At 46.7% G+C, this 20,170-nt stretch overlaps 2 protein-coding genes across 2 annotated transcripts in view; one reads left to right on the plus strand and one right to left on the minus strand.

Moving 5' to 3' along the window:
- Nucleotides 1–16,099, minus strand: part of atg5 (ATG5 autophagy related 5 homolog (S. cerevisiae)) — a 23,729-nt gene extending 7,630 nt beyond the window's left edge. The window contains exons 1-7 of the mRNA XM_076028365.1: nt 15,943–16,099; nt 15,381–15,574; nt 13,972–14,099; nt 13,019–13,097; nt 12,578–12,740; nt 10,756–10,850; nt 2,403–2,520 (exon numbers count right to left, since the gene is read on the minus strand). Of these exons, the coding sequence (XP_075884480.1) occupies nt 2,403–2,520; nt 10,756–10,850; nt 12,578–12,740; nt 13,019–13,097; nt 13,972–14,099; nt 15,381–15,488 (691 nt within the window). The 5' untranslated portion in view covers nt 15,489–15,574; nt 15,943–16,099. The remainder of the gene's footprint in view (nt 1–2,402; nt 2,521–10,755; nt 10,851–12,577; nt 12,741–13,018; nt 13,098–13,971; nt 14,100–15,380; nt 15,575–15,942) is intronic.
- Nucleotides 16,100–16,226: 127 nt separating this feature from the next.
- Nucleotides 16,227–19,110, plus strand: dctn3 (dynactin 3 (p22)). Its single transcript, XM_076028377.1, has 7 exons — nt 16,227–16,414; nt 17,439–17,523; nt 17,752–17,838; nt 17,942–18,025; nt 18,197–18,255; nt 18,344–18,403; nt 18,496–19,110. The coding sequence occupies exons 1-7, from the start codon at nt 16,313–16,315 to the stop codon at nt 18,580–18,582; spliced, it is 564 nt and encodes a 187-aa protein (XP_075884492.1). The 5' UTR covers nt 16,227–16,312; the 3' UTR covers nt 18,583–19,110.
- The last annotated feature ends 1,060 nt before the right edge of the window (nt 19,111–20,170 follow it).

Here is a 20,170-nt window from a genome sequence, read left to right on the forward strand (position 1 = left end):
CACACACACACACACAGAGGTGACTACTAGTTACTGTAACACACTGTTTGGGATTCTCTCCCACGGGGGGGAGGGGGGGTTGACAACAGCCTCGCAACCAACGCAGACCAACAACAACAACTCATTTGGTCCAAATCTGGAAATCCCCTCTGTCCCATCCTGCTAATTGAAGCTCCTCCTCCTCCTCCTCCTCCTCCAGCAACCAGGGATCACCTCTCATTTCCTATTATTCCTCACTGACACGCTTCGGGTCCTGATAGTGCGAGACGTCTCTTTGAACTCTTGGAAACAAATACCCCCCCACCCGCCACCCCCCCAGCCCCCCACCCCCCTCGCGACCCCCCACCCTACCCCGCCCACCACTACCACTAATCCAAACACACCGCCATAATCCACCGCTATCACCGGGCTCATCTCGCAGCCGAGGAAGCGGCGGAAACCAAACAAAACGGCGCCACTTTCACCTTGATCTGGTGGACTGGGGGAGGGGGGGGGGGGGGGGGGTTGGGAGTGGGGGTGGGGGGTCAGCAGGGTTTTAACGTCAAAGACATGAAAGGCGGCGGCGGCGGCAGACAGGGAGGACAGAGCAGACTACACCTGAGAGGACGAGAGAGCATCAAAGAGGAGAAAAAGACTCTCAGGTGAGGCGGGGAGGAGAGGGAGGAGGAGAGGAGGTGGGTTGCAGGGTGGGGGGAGGGGATAAGAAGGTGTGTGTGTGTGTGTGTGGGGGGGGGGGGGCAAGCCAATAAAAAGATTTCACCATTGTTCTGTTGGCAGATTTCTTTTTGTTTGTTTTTTTTGTTTTTTGAAATCAAATGCAAAATTGCTGCTGCTGCTGCTCAGCTGATGTCTGGTGATGGTGCTGGAAATAGCTGGAAATATCTGCTAGAAAATACATTGAAATATTTGAACGAACTGTTGCCTTGCACGCAAAGAAAAATGTGTTCAATGCTGCTTATTCATCTGCCTTTTTTTGTGAAATATAAATAATTTATTCAGACAGACAGGCAGGCAGGCAGACAGGCAGGCAGGCAGACAGGCAGGCAGACAGGTGTAGGAGTAGTCTGGTGCTTCCTGCTGCAGGTGACCCTCCTGCGGGTCGTCTGTCCCAACACAATATTGTCTGTCTCCTTATCTACTTCCTCTCTCTCCTCCACACACCCTCTGTTTAGACTGCTGCTTGCCCGCCCTTTCTCTCTCTCCCTCTCTCTCGCTGGCGCTATCATTAGCGCTGCAGCTGCAGCCCGCCATCAGACAGAGTGCACCGTGTGGATATTAAAGGGTCCTGGTCCTACACTCACTCTGCAGCGGCACAATGATCTTGGCGATACCAACTGACCCGACTGTGTTTCAACATCCACTTCCATTTCACACGCAATTTACCTTTTGTTTGTCTTTGACCACTTTTTTCCGTCCGACCCTGAAATAAACGCCTGACACTGCAAGTTACACGTTCAAAATAAAGAGATAAAAAGATAAAACTCGGTTGCGCTGATACAAATCAGAACATGAAAACCACACATCAGTGTCCACGGTGTGGAAATTTCCCTTTGGTTGTCACCAGAGCGGTGGTGGGGGAGGGTGAATGAAACACTTTTATGAAGCATAAAACACTACCCACGCACCTACTGTACGTCTCGCTGAAAATATGAGCCACAAAGGCTCACAAACCATGTCTCAGCGCACACAAATCATTCAGAATACACACACACACACACACACACACACAAGCACACACACACACACACACACACACACACACACACACACACACACACACACACACACACACACACACACACACACACACACACACACACACACACACGTCCAAGCTGTGCACCAGTCACATCCTTCATTGAGGTTTTTGGGGGAATTTCCTTTAAAAGATATTGAACCATCACTCTCTCTCTCACACACACACACACACAATCGTGCGTACAGTCAAAGCTCCCCGAACAGCAGCGGAGAAGCTTCGCCCAGGAGATGTTTGCCCTCATCCGTCAGCTCCAGGCTCTCCACTCTTCCTGCCATCTGCCATCATCTCCTCTCCTTCTCCTGCTCCTCACACAACCGACTTTGTTAACTCGTTCTAGAAGCCTTGAGATCTGAATTTGTGATGTCAAAAAGGGTCTCCAACCTCCCTCGTGATTCGTGATGATGACACACTGCCATGTGCTCACTGCAGCTTCTCACTACTATCAGCAGAGTATTTGCTGAGTGTCAAACTTCTGCACTTCTCTCCTTCCACGCTGCTCTAGAATGGTTGCACATTAAAGGCCAACTTGAGATGCACTGCGCCACCTGTTGCTGTCACAGGTGTATGTATGTACGTGTGTAGTCAACCAGTCAAGGAAGTGTGTGTGTGCGTGTGTGTGTGTGTGTGTGTGTGTGTGTAGTACCTTGACTCGGCAGAGCGGTGGGGCACACCTCCCTCAGCAGGTCGCCCAGTGTCTGCACGCTGCCTTCAGGGGTCACGGGACGAAAGAGTTTCTGGATGAACGGCCGGTCGCCTGTCGTCTGCAGTCACACACATCACAACACAACAACAAGCGCATGGTGAAGGAGCTGGCACCGGGGCTGGGTACCATTCCAAATGTCTTCATATCGATATTGATACCTCGGTTTCGATATCTGCTCGAAAACAATATTGTTTTGATGCCAGATGTTTTAAGACAAATCTGAACAACAACAAAAGTAAATTTGTTGCCATTACAGCACAAAATTGATCTGTTCCATAACAAAACTAAAGCCATTGACTGTAGTCCCAACTCATGTGAAAGCCAATCAGCAGCCACTTTAGATCTTGATGTCACATGATGGCTGGCTGGCAGACGCTGAGATCGACTTCCTATGTAATGTATCAAAGCTCGGTAGCTGGCCCTCCTGTAGACTGGAGGACGCTCATTTGCATCGACATGTAACTGTATACAGTAACTGTAACATATTCTTAAAAAAGGCATTACAGGATACTGACAGGAACAGAGTTGTTTTTTTTACGGGACGAACTAGGAAACATTCCCAGTCAGTGGAACGCTGAAATGCATGCAGATGTGAAAAAAATCCCGACTTCATATCAAGAGTGGGAAACGGGGCGGGGAGGCTGTAGCTGAGAATCCAATATTAAGCAACCAGCAGATGTTGGCTGTGACACTAAAAGGTTCCAGTGATGAGAATCAGTCTGGAAGGCATTAGCGGCAGCTTGACTGGAGAGTCAAGAGCTCCTCTTCCTCAGATCCTTCATCAGCAGGACACCACCGTCACCCTGCAGTCACCCTGCAGTCACCCTGCAGTCACCTGCTGACCAGCGGAGCAGCCGCTCACCCACCGCAGCAGGACAACCAGCCTTTTTCCTGCACAATGTAAACGGAGGCGTCACACAGCCGCGGCTAAACACGGTGATGAGCTGCTCAGACATTCTCTTGATCTGCAGCTCCTGCAGCCTCAGCATTCCAAGCAGCGAGGGGAGCAGGGGAACTACAGCCACACACCCAGCACCGCTTCCAGGAAACAGACTGCTGGAGGTGGAGGCGGAGGAGGAGGGGGACGAGGAGGTGGTGGACGAGGTGGAGGACTTCACCAACGTGACCATACGTCTAATTATCCTCACAGCATCAATAAATAACAAGCATTCAGGTCAAAGGTGGAGGTCCATCTTGGTAAAGTCCAGTCCCAGCAGGATGTCTGGCTTGATGAAATTCATGCTCCTGTTTTTTGAATTTCATCAACCTGAAATTACCTCCTGGTTTACAGCCACTTCTCCACACTCTCAGTGGAGTCTGCTGCAAGTTTCAAAAGCTTTACTACTATTATTATCATTATCATTATCATTATCATCATTATTATTATTATTATTATTTTGAAGTAAGCCTCAAAAGACTCAGAAGTGGGAGAGACCTCGGACGGCGTTCAGGAATTCCAGGAGTTCTAATCTCTAATCTCCGAGATCTTTAAATGGTAAATGGACTGCACTTGTACAGCGCTGTCCCGCACCTTCACGGTTCCCCCAAAGCTCTTTACAATGGCCTTTCAATCACCCATTCACTCCCACATTTAGGGCTCAGTGTCTTGCCAAAGGACACCACAACAGACTGGGATGGAGCAGGATTTGAACCGCCAACCTTACAGTCATTGGACAACCTGCTCTACCCCCTGAGCTACAGTCGCCCATGATGTTCATTGTTTAATGTTTAAACACGTCTCATGACGGTCAGACTATGGATGGGGGGTCACGGAAAGATCCGGAGCGACGCTCCGTCAGCTTGATGGACAACCATTATTGTCCCATCGCCGCCTGGCGCTATCACTATCAGCGGCTTGATTGGAGCGGCGGCGGTGACAATGGGGGAGGTGGGAGGGTGGTAGGGAAGAGGGGGAGGGGGGATGCGGCGGTGGTGGGCGGGGCTGATATCCAACGCCGAGGTGTCAAACAGCGTCCGACCCCGATCGGCGGAGGCGTGAAGACGAGCAAAAGAAAAGAAAAGGAAAGAAAGGTGCAGCGAGCGATCAAGTGTCCCAGCGGTAACTACACACCGCAGGAGGCAGGCCTGAAGGTGGCGCCGCCGCTGCTCCGGTTACACAGAAAGAGTGAGTCACTGGCAGGAAGCCCCTCCCCCCACCAACACAGCAGAGAGAGTTTGGCGAAGGGACGGCGACTCCACTGAATATTGAAGGAGGGACGTCAATAATTCAGCCGCTCCACGCACCTTGGGAGCTGTGTGTGTGTGTGTGTGTGTGTGTGTGTGTGTGTGTGTGTGTGTGTGTGTGTGTGTGTGTGTGCGTGTGTGTGTGAGGAGGGAGAGAGAGGCGTGACACTGGGGTGAGCGAGACACTTTCTTTTGACGAGCTGTGACACCTTAGTGGCGGCACGGCGGTGAAAAGAGAAGACGGCCGGTCAGGCAACCCAAGACCTCGTCTAATTGGCCGAGAGAATTCAATCTGCTTAATTGGCGGGATGAGGGGGGGGGGGGGGATGTCAATGAATGGGAGGAGCTAAAGGAGATGCGAGAGAGAGAGAGAGAGAAAGAGAGAGAGAGAGAGAGAAAAAGCCTTTCCAGTGAACTCTGAGACGTCCATTGGCAAATTAAAGTTCCACTTCCACCGTGAAACCCACACCACCCAGTCCTCCTCCTCCTCCTCCTCCTCCTCCTCCACCACCACTAACACGTCCACCTCCTCCGAACGCTGGATTTGTGCAGCAGCTGTTTGCCATTAAAATCTTTTGTTTATAGGAAAAGAAGACTTTTTAAAGACTCAAACGATGTAAAAAAAAAAAGGAGCGTGTTCATTGTTTTCATAGAAATTATCAGAACCATAACACAGAGCGACGGTCCTGCCAGAGTGGAGCCCGCTGTGAGACAGCAGGTTGAGACCTTCTTCACGCTGCTCCCAGAGACCAGTGGGGAAACATCAGCTGAGGCTCTTAAAGCCACAGAAAACATGCAGCTAATGACTAATTAGCGAATGACTGGCCGCGGCGTGGCGCCGTCAGACGTGCCGACACCGCAACGCAACAAAAGTGTGCGTTGCGCTGCAGTGTTGTGCGAAGCCTCCAGCTGCTTGGCCGCCGCTCGCATGCTTTCCCAGTCGTTACTGTAAACGCCAGAGGCAACAGGTGACGGAGCAGCATTCCCCACTCTCTTTAGTGTAGTCAGTCAGAAACCCCCCCCACCCACTCCTTACACACACACACACACACACACACACACAAGGCCCATCATTACAAGACATCTCAGAGGCCGTAAACAGGCACCACAACACTGGCGGCTGGAGGCGGAGCGGCGCTGCAGGGGTTCCTGAGTCACGGCCGAGTCACTGAGCGGGAATGGGGGGGGCGGGGTGGGGGGGGTGGGGTGAAGGGTAGGTACCTGGAGCAGCAACAATCTCAGCCGCCGCCGCCACCACTCGCAAGCACGACGTGATTTTCACTTTCCGCACACAAGCCAGACGCTCGCAAGCCTGCGGCACTTTGAATCACACTGCAGAGTCACTAGACAAGTTACGCACAGACACACACACTGAAACGCTCACACACACACTGGCCTGGAAGAAGCCATTGAAGTGAAAAAGACACATGCGGGGAGAAGATTGCAAACACACACAGACATACACAGGAAATCACAACTGCAAAAAACAAGAAGAAAAAAAGATTAAGATTAAGATTTTCTTTCAAGTGTCCATTTCGAGAATAAGAATAATAAGAACGTAAAAATGATAAAATTTTGTGAATGAAATCGAAATTTTGCGATTAATGTCATTGTGAAGTAAGTCAAAATGTGGAGAATAAAGGGGAAAGGTTCTGCACACAAGTCTTGTGGAGTTCTTCCGTTTTCGCCAGTTTCCTGATTCCAGTGGGTGAATCTTGGGGGATACACCTGTTTTCACCAGTTTACTTTTAACAGGGGGGAACTGGATTAATCAATCATCCATCCAGTGGATTGCTAATTTACACTACATTTGTGTCAACTTTATTCATGAAATTTTGACTTTATTCACAAAATTTCATCTTTTTTTTTTTTACAGTGACTTTATTCACAAAATTTTGTCTTTTTTATGACTTTATTCACCAAATGTCAACTTAAAACTCGAAATGAAAACTTAAATAAAAATCTCCTTCCTGTAATATCTTTTTCTCTTCTTGTGGCCCTAATCCTCTTTCATACATGTGAAAAGGGAAGTTAAAGAAAGAGAATTTTCCCAAATTAAAAAGAATTAAAAGAAAGATCTCAAAGATTTCCCATCAGGCCGGGAAATGTGGCTGAATGACACACGAGCAGGCAGGGCTGCTGTGATTGGCCGAGAGCAGCGGCGGGCTGGCGAGGACTGCAGGCCAGACGGAGAGCACGGCTCTGTGATTTGGAGCGAGTGTTGTCATTAATTCTGTCTGCATCAAACACAGCACATGTTATTTACACTAAAGACCACAATCTGGCTTTGAAGGGCTGCAAGCGTGCAAGTGTGAGTGTGTGTGTGTGTGTGTGTGTGTGTGTGTGTGTGTGCGCGCGTGGGAGGCAGGACATCTTTTCTCACTGCAGTGACTTTGTAGTGCCGCTTTGTTCTCCGTCTCTTTCGAGACAGAGACAGACAGACAGAGAAAGAGAGTTTCCGCTGATTTTTAAATTCTTTTCTATTTCCGTCTGATTATTTTCCTCCTGCGAGTTTCTCTTTTCTGTTTTTTTCCACACGACAACGAGTTTGGCCCTTCGCCGTGAAGCCACTTCCTAGGCGCAACACGCACAGAGGAGACGAGGCAAAGACGAGATGAAAGGAGGCGACGAGCGTGAAAGAGGCGAAAAATGAGTAACGTGATTAATAACTGTAGCAATAATTGAGTGAATGAGAGAAATATGAAGGTGAAATCAAAGAGAGCGGCTGCAGCTGCTGACTGACAAGAAGAGTTCAAAACTCTGCTGGGCTAAAGACAGAGTTGTCCATCAACGCCACTCTGATTCAATCGCTGTCTGCTTCTGGTGTCTGATTGGATGACGGACCCCGACCACCGACAAGGGACCGAGACGTGTTCAGAGGTCAGCAGAGGTCAGCAGAGGTCGACGAGACCAACAATCCGATCACTCGCTGTAAAAGACTCCCTGGTTTGACGCTAACAGACCTGCTGCTGCCAGTCTCTAAAATTGTGATTATCACCCCCCAGTGGACTGGAAGAGAAAAGCCCCTTCCGTGGAGGAGCAGGAGGAGCAACTGTGGAAGTGAGCAAAATGACTGCTTTTAAATTGATCTGAAGATGAGCGGTAAATGGGAAAGGTGAAGATGCCTTATTGGTCTGTTTAATATGTATATTATTGATTCAGGATGAATGTGTTTGTGTGTCTGTTTGATTTTTTTCAGAGAGCAACAGCAAATTCCACACTACCCAGTGCAATGGCAATAAAGTTCTATTCTATGGACACCATAAGCAGCAGATTCTGTGCCCTCTCTCCCTTTCCCTCTCGCCCTCTCTCGCCCATTCTCACTCTCGATGTCTCTTTCTCTCGCTCTCTCTCTCTTTCCGCCACCACTTGTAAATATTTGGTCCATTTGTACGATGAAAACCGCAGCGTCTCCAAAACAAGAGGCTTTTTTCTTTTGCTGGTTGTTTTCTGGCTGCTATGTTTGGAAGCCTCCTTTCTCCTTCCTGGTTCCTGGTTCTGGCGCTGCTGGCGTGACACCACCCATGGAAAAGTTCAGAAAGGCTGGGGAAAAAAAAACCTTCAACTTGCTGCTCGGACAAGTTGTTTTTCCCCCAAACAGCTGCAACAAGTGCAGTGACGTCTGCGAGGGCTGCTGCTGCTGCTGCTGCTTCACAATGCCACTTTCAAAGGTTTTTTTTTTGAGTTTTTTTTACCTCTTCTTCCTTTTATTGGCAAACCACACCAGAATTCTTTTTGATGAGTTGAAGATGTGAAAGTAAAAACAAAACAAAAAGGCCTTGAAGAGGCTTTTGTTTGATTTCAGCGCCGCTGAAGGCGATTTGACGGCGGGGGGGCTCTCTTTCCGCCCCCCCCCCCGTCTGGCCCCATCACGGCACGACGGAACGCAGCGTCCTTGTGATGTGACGGCGGCGGCAGAAGCGGCAGCCCCGTGACCTTTCAGGGCGGCAGAACATCAACAAACCCTGGAGGCGCCGCCGTCACTCCTCCTTCCTGTCTACTTTCTGCTGCGCTCCACTTTTCTTTTTTCTCTCGTGATTATTTTCTGCTGCTTGTCTCGACAAGCCACCCCCACCCACCTACACCCTCCACCTCCTGATGTCTTTATGCCTCCTCGCCGTCAGCCGTCGTGAGCAGCAGCAGCAGCAGATGAAGGCGGAGCCTCCAGGCTGGCAGCAGCAGCAGCAGCAGCAGCAGCAGCAGACTGTCAACATGTTTTGCGGTGTAGAAGAAAGATCCAGATGTTTTTCCACATCTCTCTCTTCTTCTCTCTCTCTCTCTCTCTCTCTCTCCCTCTCCCCTGATTGGTCGAGCCAGTGTCTTTCCGGACGGGGCTTTAAATGAGCTTTGTTTAACGAGGCAGCAGCGCCTTCAAACAATCACGCCGTCACGTCACACCGTCGAGCGTCGAGGAAAACAGGAAGAAAAACGATGGTGGACTTGAGCAACAGATCTTGCTGCTGCTGCGTCTGTTTCCCAATAGCAGTTGAAAAGCCCCTGATGTCGGCCCCGTCATGTTTTCCAAGCAGGGAATCAGCCGCTTATTCATCACCCTCATCAACATCATCACCATCCCTCTTCTCGTCTTCCATCGTGAGAAAAAGGGGGAAAATTTTTCACCTGAGTCAGGCGGAGGGCAGGCGGTGGCGGTGGGGTGGGGGCGGAGGCCGACAGCCTCTGTGACAGCAGTCTCTTCAAACCGCGGTCCATCTTCACCTCTCACCTAACAGTTCAACCATTATCTCAGCAATACTCCTAATCCAAGCCGCTATCAATCAATCAATCAATCAATCAGATAGATTTTTATATAGCACATACCATGTTTAAAAATAAAAAAAAATAGGCCTGGGCCAAGCCAAAGTGCTGTATATTGATACATAAAAATCCATCCCTCCATCCATCCATTTTCAATATCAGCTTCTTCCTGCACTGAGGGTGTGGGGGGTCTGCTGGAGCCTCTCCCAGCTGCCACTGGGTGAAGGCAGGGTGACACCCTGGACCAGTGGCCACTTACCTACGGTCAATTTAGAGTTCCCAATTCACCTCACATGCATGTTTTTGGAGTTTGGGAGGACGCTGGAGAACATGGAGAAAACCAGCAGACACACGGAGAACATGGAGAGAAGGTCTCAGGGCCAGAATCCAATCCATGACCTTCTTAAGGTTCACATAAAAAACATTTATATTTCAAAGTCAAAAACCTAAAATTGATTTAAAAAAAGAAACAAAGCAGTGCATTTGGAGGGGGCCAAACAAGTTGAAAAAGTGAAAATCAAAGTGAATTCAAAGCCCAGGAAGCATGTTGTGATTTATAAACAGGAAGTGAGGCGGTCAGTGTGTCTGATGTGATTCCAGTGTGCTGTGAGCAGCTTGGGATTAATAAACTCCAAGAAACTCTATCCGACATCCAGCCGGCAGCTTGCTTAGCCCTCTGTTTACAGCCTCCTGCTAAACCAGCGTGGTTTTTTTCGCTGCAAGGCTTCCTGCTAAACACGACCCGACTCCTTCAGCAAGAGGACAAAGAAACCCAGGACGCTCAGCAGTGAGTGTTTGAGCTCACACGCAGTGAAATACATTCAACAACTGTCCTGGATTATTGCTGGAAAAATCACACGGCTGTGATTATTATGATTGCAATTATGATTAATATTGTAGTTATTGTAACCAACACAGAGCTGCACATGGATCTGTGTGGCAGGAAAAGGTCAAACAGTCCACAGTTGTGCAACTTTCTTTACTGGAAATTTTGATTTATTTGATTTATTTATTTATTTCGAACATGTAAGGAAGGAAAGAAAATGAAAGGGATACAAAAACCAAAACACACAAAATAAATTCGGTTTTAGTGTGTGTGTGTGTGTGTGTGTGTGTGTGTGTGTGTGTATGTGAGCGTGCGCGCGCATGTTTTACTCATCGCAAGCGGGAAACTTCACCCGGATGATTATTTTCTTCACATACAGTAAAAGAGTCGCCGGCCTTTGATCACTTGTGTCCTCAGAGATACAAATTAGCGGCTGAGAAGCAGCCAGCTCAGTCAGTGACGGGCCTCTACTGACACCTAGTGGCCACGCAGTGTGTGTGTGTGTGTGTGTGTGTGTGTGTGTGTTACCTGGTATATCCTGAAGGGGATGTATCTGAAGCCGCCCTCCTCGGTGGGATACTCCATCAGCTTCCTGTTCATGGCCCAGAACTGATCAAACTTGTCTGTGGCAACACAACAAGGAGAAACTCCTCAGGCGAAGGACAACGCACAAACAAACAAGAAAACAAACCACAAGGAAAACAACACAACACCCTGTTGATACTTGAAGGTAAACATTGACTCTGATCCAGATGATTTAGTTTGAAATGAAGACCTCATCACAATTTCAATTCCCCTCGAAAAAATAACTAAAGGTACACACACACACACCCACACACACACACACACACACACACACACATTGCAGTAACAATCATATATAACATTAGAAATGCATCTGTGTGCTGTGTGTGAAAGTGGAAACGAAGGCACTGCATGATGGGAGACTGCACGTTGCTTCTTTTTCTTCTTCACCTTCATCACCAGTGCCCGGGTGGTGGGCGATGAAAACACAGGGCGGCCCAGCCGTCGCCCAGCTGGCGCCTCGCCCTCACCCTTCTGATCAGCTCGTACTTTCACACGAAAGCAGCAGAGCAGCTCCTGGTTTCTCTGCTGAATCAGACCGAGAGCCGCACTCCGCCTCCGCCTCCTCCTCCTCCGCCTCCTCCGCCTCCTCCCCCTCCTCCTCTTCCCCCTCCTCCTCCTCCTCCTCTCTCGCTCTCTCTGTTTCTACCAGTTTTGTTCTCAAAGAGGTTTCACCTCTCGCTTTCACGTGTCGGCCGCAGTGCCTCCTTTTTTGGGAGGGGACACATCATCTGGCTCTCTGCTTTTGAAAAGCAATAAACACTTTCAGGTTTCCTGCAGCAGCAACACCCAGAGCCTCACGGTCCCCCGACCTCTGACCTCTGACCCCAAACTCAGCCGTTTACATCTCATCTTTTCTTCTCTCAGAAGAAATATTCACTGTAATCTGGTTCTAGTGGAATTAGTAGTAATAATAATACAAGTTAGGAAAAAACCTTGCCCAGAAACAGTAAATACAGTTTTGCTAATTAAACATTTTAATGAAGGGATTTTTATTCCTGTTCCTATACTCTTTATTATTTATATTTAAAAAAAATGCATTTACTATTTTCATTTCATCTCATTTTCTAGTCAACTTTAAATTTAATTATTTTTTTTTTGTTGTTGCTTGATCTCTATGAAAAATAATTTAACAATTTACATAACAGTTTAGCCAACAACCAGTTACATTGAGCAAACAGCTGATCCTCCTGTAGAAGAAGAAGAAGAAGAAGAAGAAGAAGAAGAGGTGGAGGTGGTGGTGGGGGAGGTAGAGGAGGAGGACGAGGAGGAGCGGAGGGACACATTTAGATCAAAACACTCACATACACGTTGGCAGCGCCACTCAGCCAATCTGTTCACTGCTCACGGCTTCTTTCATCAGCTCCACCGACATTCTCACGATTTCACACCAACACACACACACACACACACAGACGGACGGACGGAGTGACACACAGCGGAGTGTGTGAATGTGGTCGGTCACCAGTTCACCAGCCGTTGAGCATCACACTCACAACCGACAGGAAACACACCTGTTTTCAGGAGGGACGCCTGGAAACGCTGACGTTTCAGAAGGAGGAGGCTCGAAATGTTTGCTTCACTCTGTGTGTGTGTGGTGTGTGGTGTGTGTGTGTGTGTGTGTGTGTGTGTGTGTGTGTGTGAGTGAAGCTGCAGAAAAATGACGATGCATCTGAGTGTTAATGCGTGAACGCGTGTCGCTTCTACAACAGCTGCTTTAGTCTTTCTTCTTTGAAGTGTGTGTGTGTGTGTGTGTGTGTCTCACCGTTCTGCAGGCCCATCCACAGCTGCTTGTGGTCCTTCTTCTGCATGTCATTGATGACTTGGCTCTTGTGCTTGAGGACGTCGGCCTCCTTGATGCAGGACATGAAGTGGGCCTCAATTACAGAGCTGGACGGGCAGTGCAGCAGGTCTCGCTCGGGAAAGTTCTGACACACACACACACACACACACACACACACACACACACACACACACAGTGAGGAAAGAGAAAAAATGATTTTAATGAAACAAACTGTTTTTTGCCTATTTAACTATTATATTTTTAATAGACAACAAAGGAATGTTTGCAACTTTTTTGACTAATATTCCCTCATCAGTGTTTCCTAGCAATAATGAGACTCTCTGACCACTCGGTGAACTCTCCAGAAATGAGAAATGCATTCTTGCAGATGGTTACGAGAAACTGTGACTGACTCTCTCTCACCGTAAAGTGCACAGTGATGCTCCAGGGCAGGACAGTGTTGGAGGCGTGGAGGTCAAACAGGACTCCAATTGGGTAGTGCCTGAAAACAGGAGAGCGAGAGAGAGAGAGAGAGAGAGACAGAGAGAGAGAGAGAGAGAGAGAGAGAGGGAGGGAGAGAGAGAGACAGACAGACAGACAGACAGACAGACAGACAGAACGGCATCAGCTCAGCGTTCCGGTTTTACACCTAAAGCCTCACAGCAAGAACTAATAATAATAATAATAATAATAATAATAATAATAATTATTATATTTTGCCAGAGCGTTTTATTCTTCTTCTTTTTATTCCAGGAGCTCTGCTGATGCACAGACCCAGAAACAGGTAGTTTTTCTGCGCTGCTCTAGTGACACCTTGTGGCAGAAGGTCGTGCCTGCGCTCTGACTGACGGGACTGTCCCGTCAGCGCTGAATCACACCTACACGCTTGGGTGTGCAAGTGCGTTTTCATTCTCCAACAATCAAAGGATTAATGTGCTGAGATTTGCATTTTTTTCTTCCGCACCAGGAGCGAAACCGCACCTGACACAGTATTACTTCAATCATAAAGCCCACAGTGCATCACAGTGGTTCACTTTGTTCCCACGGAGGCTGGATGCACGTGACAGGCAGCCAGTGACCTCCAAGACCCACAGCAACGGCTGACGTACTGTGAGTTTGTTATATTGTTGCACACTATGGAAATAGTTGTTTCCTCCACAAATGTGTCTGCAGTGAGGTGATTACATATAATAATATTACTGATTATTTTACACAATGAGCTTACATGGTTACTACAAAACAAAAGAACTACTGGTGCAAACCATCAATCAAGTGAGGAACAAAATACACCTACCAAATTTGGGGGAATATAATTAACGGTTTAATTCAGATTTAATCTGACAGAATTGATAAAACACGAGCGAGTGATCCGTTACCATTTCAGGGGCGTCCCTTCGTACTCGAACCACATCTCCTCCACGTCCTCCGCCTTCATGGCTTTGAGGAAGTGCTTCTTCACCTTGTCCGTGACCAGCATCAGGTAGCTCACCCTAGGTAGCAGCAGCTGGGGGAGAATCGACAGCCAATCACTGACACCGACGACAGCACCAGAACCAACCCCACGCCTCGCTGCTGCTCAATCCCACCCATCACCAGCCAGCCAGGCTCTCTGAAGGACCAAGTCTCAAAAACTGTACAACATGGCTGCTCTGCAGACCACTTTGGGTTAAAACTAGGGCTGGCGATTTTGGACAAAAATAAAATCTAGATCTCTTTTCTCTGAAAATTCAATTTTCGATTTTGATTTTTTTTTTTTGGTAAAACTACAAACAACATTGGAATAAATTATTTCTAATATTTTTATATGAGAAAAATAGCAAACAAATTGGGAATGAAGTGCAATGAAAGCTAGTGTAAATCCTCCTTGGGTTTAGTAAACTGACAACATTTACAGTCTTCTTGCCCAAACAAAGATGAAACTCTTGTTATTCATGAAGTGAGAATCTCACTTTCACCAAACGTCACTTGAAAATGAACCGGTTCTTCATAAACGAAGATGAAGTTCCCTTATTTGGAAATAAAGTGAAAACTTCAGAACCAAACACAAATATGGATAAAGTGACAACCATAACTGTCTTTCACCAAATATCACTTTAAAAATAAAATGTTTTTCTATCATCTTGAACAACGATGAATGAACAAAGTGCTAAACTTTTACATTTTGTAAACTAGAGAAGCACAGCCCAGAAGCATGTGAGAGGGAAATGGATTTTAAGATTTTCCTTCCATCGTCTTGACTAATAAATCAGAGTTCGATTTAAAATCGATTAATCGCACAGTCCTGGTTAAAAAACACCCCAAAACATCCCTCTGTGACGTCACAAAGGGCAGGGATACCTCTGCCAGATTAGCAGACAAATATGTCCAACAAAGCTTCATTTGTTAATTATGCAAAGCTTTTGCAAGCATATTCATATATATCTAAAAACTGATGAGAAATTCAAATGCACCTGCAGCCTTACAGAATATTTGCTAGGAGGTTATATTTGAGACACAGAAAATGTAAATAGCGGTGACTGCTGCATTCTGAATGAATGGAAACAACTGAACTTTGAACACCAAGGAGTGCCATCATATCTTTTGGACATTGTTTGGACATTAAGCAAACATGTAAATATTGAAACTGGATAAACAAAGGACTGCTGGTAATAACACTGAGATTGTTTGAAGCTGCACATCAGGAGCTTTATCCCTCACAGGTATGCAGTGAAAACCAGAGTGGTAGCTCGCGAGACGGTGTTGACGTGACCTGACCTGACGTGAGAATGCAGTGGGGCTCACTCACATAGTAAGGTTCGGCCTCTCTCTCGGTGAGCTCGTCCTGGTTCAGGGTGAAACAAGCGGGGATCCGGCCGAACCACACGTCCCTCAACACGTCCTTGTCATCTGCCATCTTCCAGCCTCCCCTCGCACTGGCGCATACAGGAAGAATGCGCCGCGCAGTGATCCAGCTGAGTTGCGGCGACAGGCAGCTCCCTCCTGTCAAACACACCAGCAGGAACCGTCAAACTTTAATCCACAGCGCCGAGCGGCTAACACGGGCTGCAAACACCCTGCTTCCACCACGTTAGTGGCTGTAGACGCCTGTGACCCGGATACACGGCTCATGATCGGTGTCATTACTCAGTGGTTGTAGTTGTAGTTAAAAGACAGCAGCCAGCCCTCCACAGAACTCCCAGCATGTCAAACTACGCAGGCGACGTGCACAAGCTGACGTTAGCATAGCAGCTAGCTGGGCTAACTGAGCTAGTGAGCAACACAACATACTGAACGACCAAACTACTGACTGTGTGCGAACAACACAAATATATAGGTGTTGTGGGCGAGGAAGGGGCTTCAAATCTTACTTTAAGTGGATTTCCCGAGCTCGGTCCAAACAGAAGGAGGGCCAAGAGAATTGGTGTTGTCATTCCACCGCCACCACCGGAAACACAGCTGAAGTGCTCTACACGGCACACTGGTGACTCCTAGTGGGCATTTTGATTTTATGTCGTTTAAATGACATCGAAGTTTAAAGTGTGTAAGTGTATGAATTAAAGTCACATTTTCTATCTTGTGGCTGTGCATCAAAAATATTCAAATAAAATATTATGTTTAGAAATAAATCACAGTCAAAGAAGGAAGTCTTTTTTGCGTCATCAGTGTGCGACGCTGCTTGCTTGTGACGGAGCCGTTTGGTTGCTGCTGCTGTTGTTGAGCCGTTTTGCTGCTTCAAAAATGGACAAGAAATTGGAAGCAGATAACCTGGAGATGCGGATTGAGGCCCTGGAGAGTCGAATCTACGGCGACAGGGGGAGGAGAAGCGGAAAGACCGTCAAGGTTCGTCCAGAATGCCGTTTAAAGTTCTGTGAACAACTATGCTAGCTGGTTTTAGCCTGCTATAATAAGACAGCGAGTCAACGCCCTCATCTTCATGAACCGCACGCTCGCTTATTAAAAATGACATTTACGAGTTTTGTCAACCAGATATAAACATTTTGAATGTGTAAAGCACACATTTATGAGCGAGCAGCAGTTTTGTTGGACGTTTTGTCACTGAACGTCATCTTGCCACTTTGAACCGAAGTCGTCATAAAAACAGCAGCAACACTATAAAACCAAATAAAGCAAATTAACAATTTCTCACTTTCCTCCACCATGTGCATGCCAGTATTTGTAATATGTTTTATCAAAATATTCATATGAATTCAATAATTAACATAATAAAATATAATCCCGTTTTTCCAACCTACATTCCATTTAGCCCACTGAATCCACCCTAAATCTAAATTATGTTACAAATGACACATACGTAGATTCTGTTGAATTGAATTACGCTCCAAATGACTTGAACTTTCAACGTAGGTTATTACGTTTATGTTTCATTATACTTTTGTGTATTGTGACCCAGAGAGCTTTAATCCACGCCTCACATTATTATTTTTTCACTGGGAAATGAAGAAACAGTCAGAAGATGCTGCTTGATTTGTCTGTGAATTTCTGTGGCGTGTCCAAGCTGAAGCTTCTCTGCGGTGAACAGAGCTGCCTCACCCAGGCATCACATGATGTGCTGCACATTTGCAACTCACAAAGGGCCATTGAATTCTGAGCCTCACTAGAGAAAGAGCCAGTTCTGTCTGTTGTTCATCAGTGGTCTTTGTGATAACTGAAGAACACAGATGTTGATAGACCAAAAACTCCATCGCTAACGCTCTATTGAACTCAAAGCAGAGCATTATGTGTTGGGTTCCACGAAAAACTGGCATGTTTATTTTTAATATTCACAAGATACTGTTTCCACAAAAGACTCCAACTTAAAGAGTACTTTCCTTAAGTGTGTAAAGCTGTTCCTGTGTTTCGGCAGTGTGCTGAGTCTCTGAGCAGGATCCAGGCAGGTCTGAGTAACACAGCCAACAAGCGGGAACGAGTCAAGATCCTCCACAAGAAGAGTGAGTCATGCTATGCTGACAGTCGGCCCAATTTTTATCTCTTTTTATATGACATTAGTTACTTTTTACTATTTTTTTTCAGTTTAACATTGATATAATTATAAACCATCAATTAATACATCATTATTAATTCAATATTAATTATTGATCAATCATCAGGTGCACCCCACCACAAGTCTTTCTATTCTGTGGCTCCTCAACACATGTGTGCGTGTGTTTTGCCTACAGTTGAGGACCTGCTGAAGTACCTGGACCCCCAGTTCACCGATCACATCACCGTCCCCGACACCATGAAGCTGGAGTTCATTTTGGCTGGTAAGAAGCAGGAAGTGTCGAGAGCTCATTGACCATTCAAACAGAAGCATGTGTTGATCCATTTTTATTTATTCACATTTTAAAAATCCATTTTTGTGTCCAGAGGAGGAGTTCCTGCTGTCCCAGGCTGCTCTGCTGGTGCAGGTCAGCAGCCTGCAGCCGCTGCTGGACAGCACCTACATCAGAGGTGACTCCTGCAACCACACTTTTCTGTTTTTGTTTTGTTTTTGTTTTTGTTTTGCACTGATCTCCTCTGCCAGCGTCTGTGCGTGTCAGGAGCCAGAGATCATGTTTTCCCTCAACATATGTTGCTCTGCAGGCCTTTAGTTATCTGTGCTGTGTTATCTGTCATCCACAGATGTGCCAGAACACGCCACCAAGCTGCAGCGGCTGTCGCAGATTCACATCAGAGAGCAGGTGAGATATAAAATGCACCTGGTGGTCGTCATCCGACTCTCCTCTTTGCTTTTTATCAACTTCTGACTCCACGTTGGACTCTTTTCAGGACCAAATGGAGACTCAGTCGCAGGAAGTGAAGAAAGTCTTTGAGGAATACAACAAAATGGTATACTGATTTATTTTTGTCATATAATTCTGAAGAAAAAAAAATGTGCTTGGATTTCTTATGTTGGGTGATGTCTGGCCTCTGGTTTGCAGATGTTCCTGCTGTCAAAGCAGTTCACCCAGTGGGACGAGACCCTGAGGAAGCTGGAAGAAGCCAAAGGCATCCGGCCCGTAGAGTAACACACCCGGATGTGGATGTTCATTTTTATTCTCAACTGGTTTGTTGCAAATGAACCTTTGTTTAAAGGATGATGACATTGGTGATCCATCAGGGTTCGTTTCTATAGTACTAAAGAAGAAATTTCACAACCCTTAACTTTAGTGTTTAATAGCTACTTGTTTTATTTTGTCACTATCGATTTGTCGACTGTCCAAGAAAAGCCACGGAATTCAAGTGTCCCCCTTCTGAAAATCAGTGCTTTATTCTGAAAGGGCTTCTGTTCAGATGCCTGGCGTAAGTTGCAAATATGTTTGACAAACATTCCGACATCATGTCCATGGTGCGCGCGTGCGCACACACACACACACACACACACACACACACACACACACACACACACACACACACACACAGCCTCTGACTGGTTTCGACACTTTTTGTTTAAAGTTACCTTTGACCCACACCCCATGTTGTTAATTTATACAGTAGTTAACTGTTGTATCTTTCAGCAAGACTGTGCTCCATATAATAAATATTCCCTATGTTAATGTTGTGTGTGTGTGTGTGTGTGTGTGTGTGTGTGTGTGTGTGTGTGTGTGTGTGTGTGTGTGTGTGTGTGTGTGTGTGTGTGTGTGTGTGTGTGTTTAAAATGCTGACACAGTCTGTCGTTATTAGTTGCACGATGCTGCTAATCTAAATCACAACCATTAAACAGACCTAGGGGTAGATCCTCAAAGGGCGCGTCCCCATAGCACCGCCTCGCCTCGCCACGCCGCGCCTCGGGCGCGCAGCGCTATAATGCGGCGGGATTGCGGCCGCAATCTGCGCCATAGATGCGGGGATCCACAAAGGTTTTTGCGCACCTGTGCGCGCCTGGCATTACGATGCCTCCTCCGTCTCACCAAGACTGCTGCCATAATGGAAAGACGCAAGACGCGTTATTCACCAACACCTGAGTACCATTTGTATTTTCCATAGCCTATCTAAAATATTGGCATATATACTGTAGTCTATGCCGATCTATATATAAGATTTGGGGGGCCATATATATATTTCAGGCTTTTCAGAGAGGAAAGTTTCACTCAGAAGCCAGAAACACTTTGACAGACAGAAGCTGCGCCTGGTTTTGGCTTGCGGTGTTTGCGTCTGTCAAACTGCGCGCGGACACGAGCGCAAACTCTTTCTGGATCTGCCGCTGTTTGAATGAGGCCTATTTGCATAGAAGGGGGTGTCATTTTGTGCGTAATGACTCATTTAAATACATTCAAATGAGTCTGGCGCAACCCTGCCGCTACTTGAGCCTCGGCGCATTTTGCGCCGATTTTCACGTTTGCGTCCTCTCTGTGGATCGGAATCACCGTTTTTGGCGCTATTTACACGGATTTTCTGTGATAAAACACATTACATTTGATTTTCTTTGATAAAACATATTACATTTGATTTTCTTTGATAAAACATATTACATTTGTGGATCTACCCCCTAGTTTGTCTTTCTCAAACACGTACACATATCACGTCACTGATAACAAAAGGCGTGTTTCCTGTAGCTTTTCTTTATTTTAAATGAGGGCACTCATCACAGTACAGTGTTTGAAAATATATATTTAT

This window comes from Nelusetta ayraudi, unplaced genomic scaffold, assembly GCF_046127955.1.
Source record: "Nelusetta ayraudi isolate G7.1 ecotype Tasmania unplaced genomic scaffold, CSIRO-AGI_Nayr_v1 ptg000003l, whole genome shotgun sequence".
NCBI classification, from domain to species: Eukaryota; Metazoa; Chordata; class Actinopteri; order Tetraodontiformes; family Monacanthidae; genus Nelusetta; species Nelusetta ayraudi.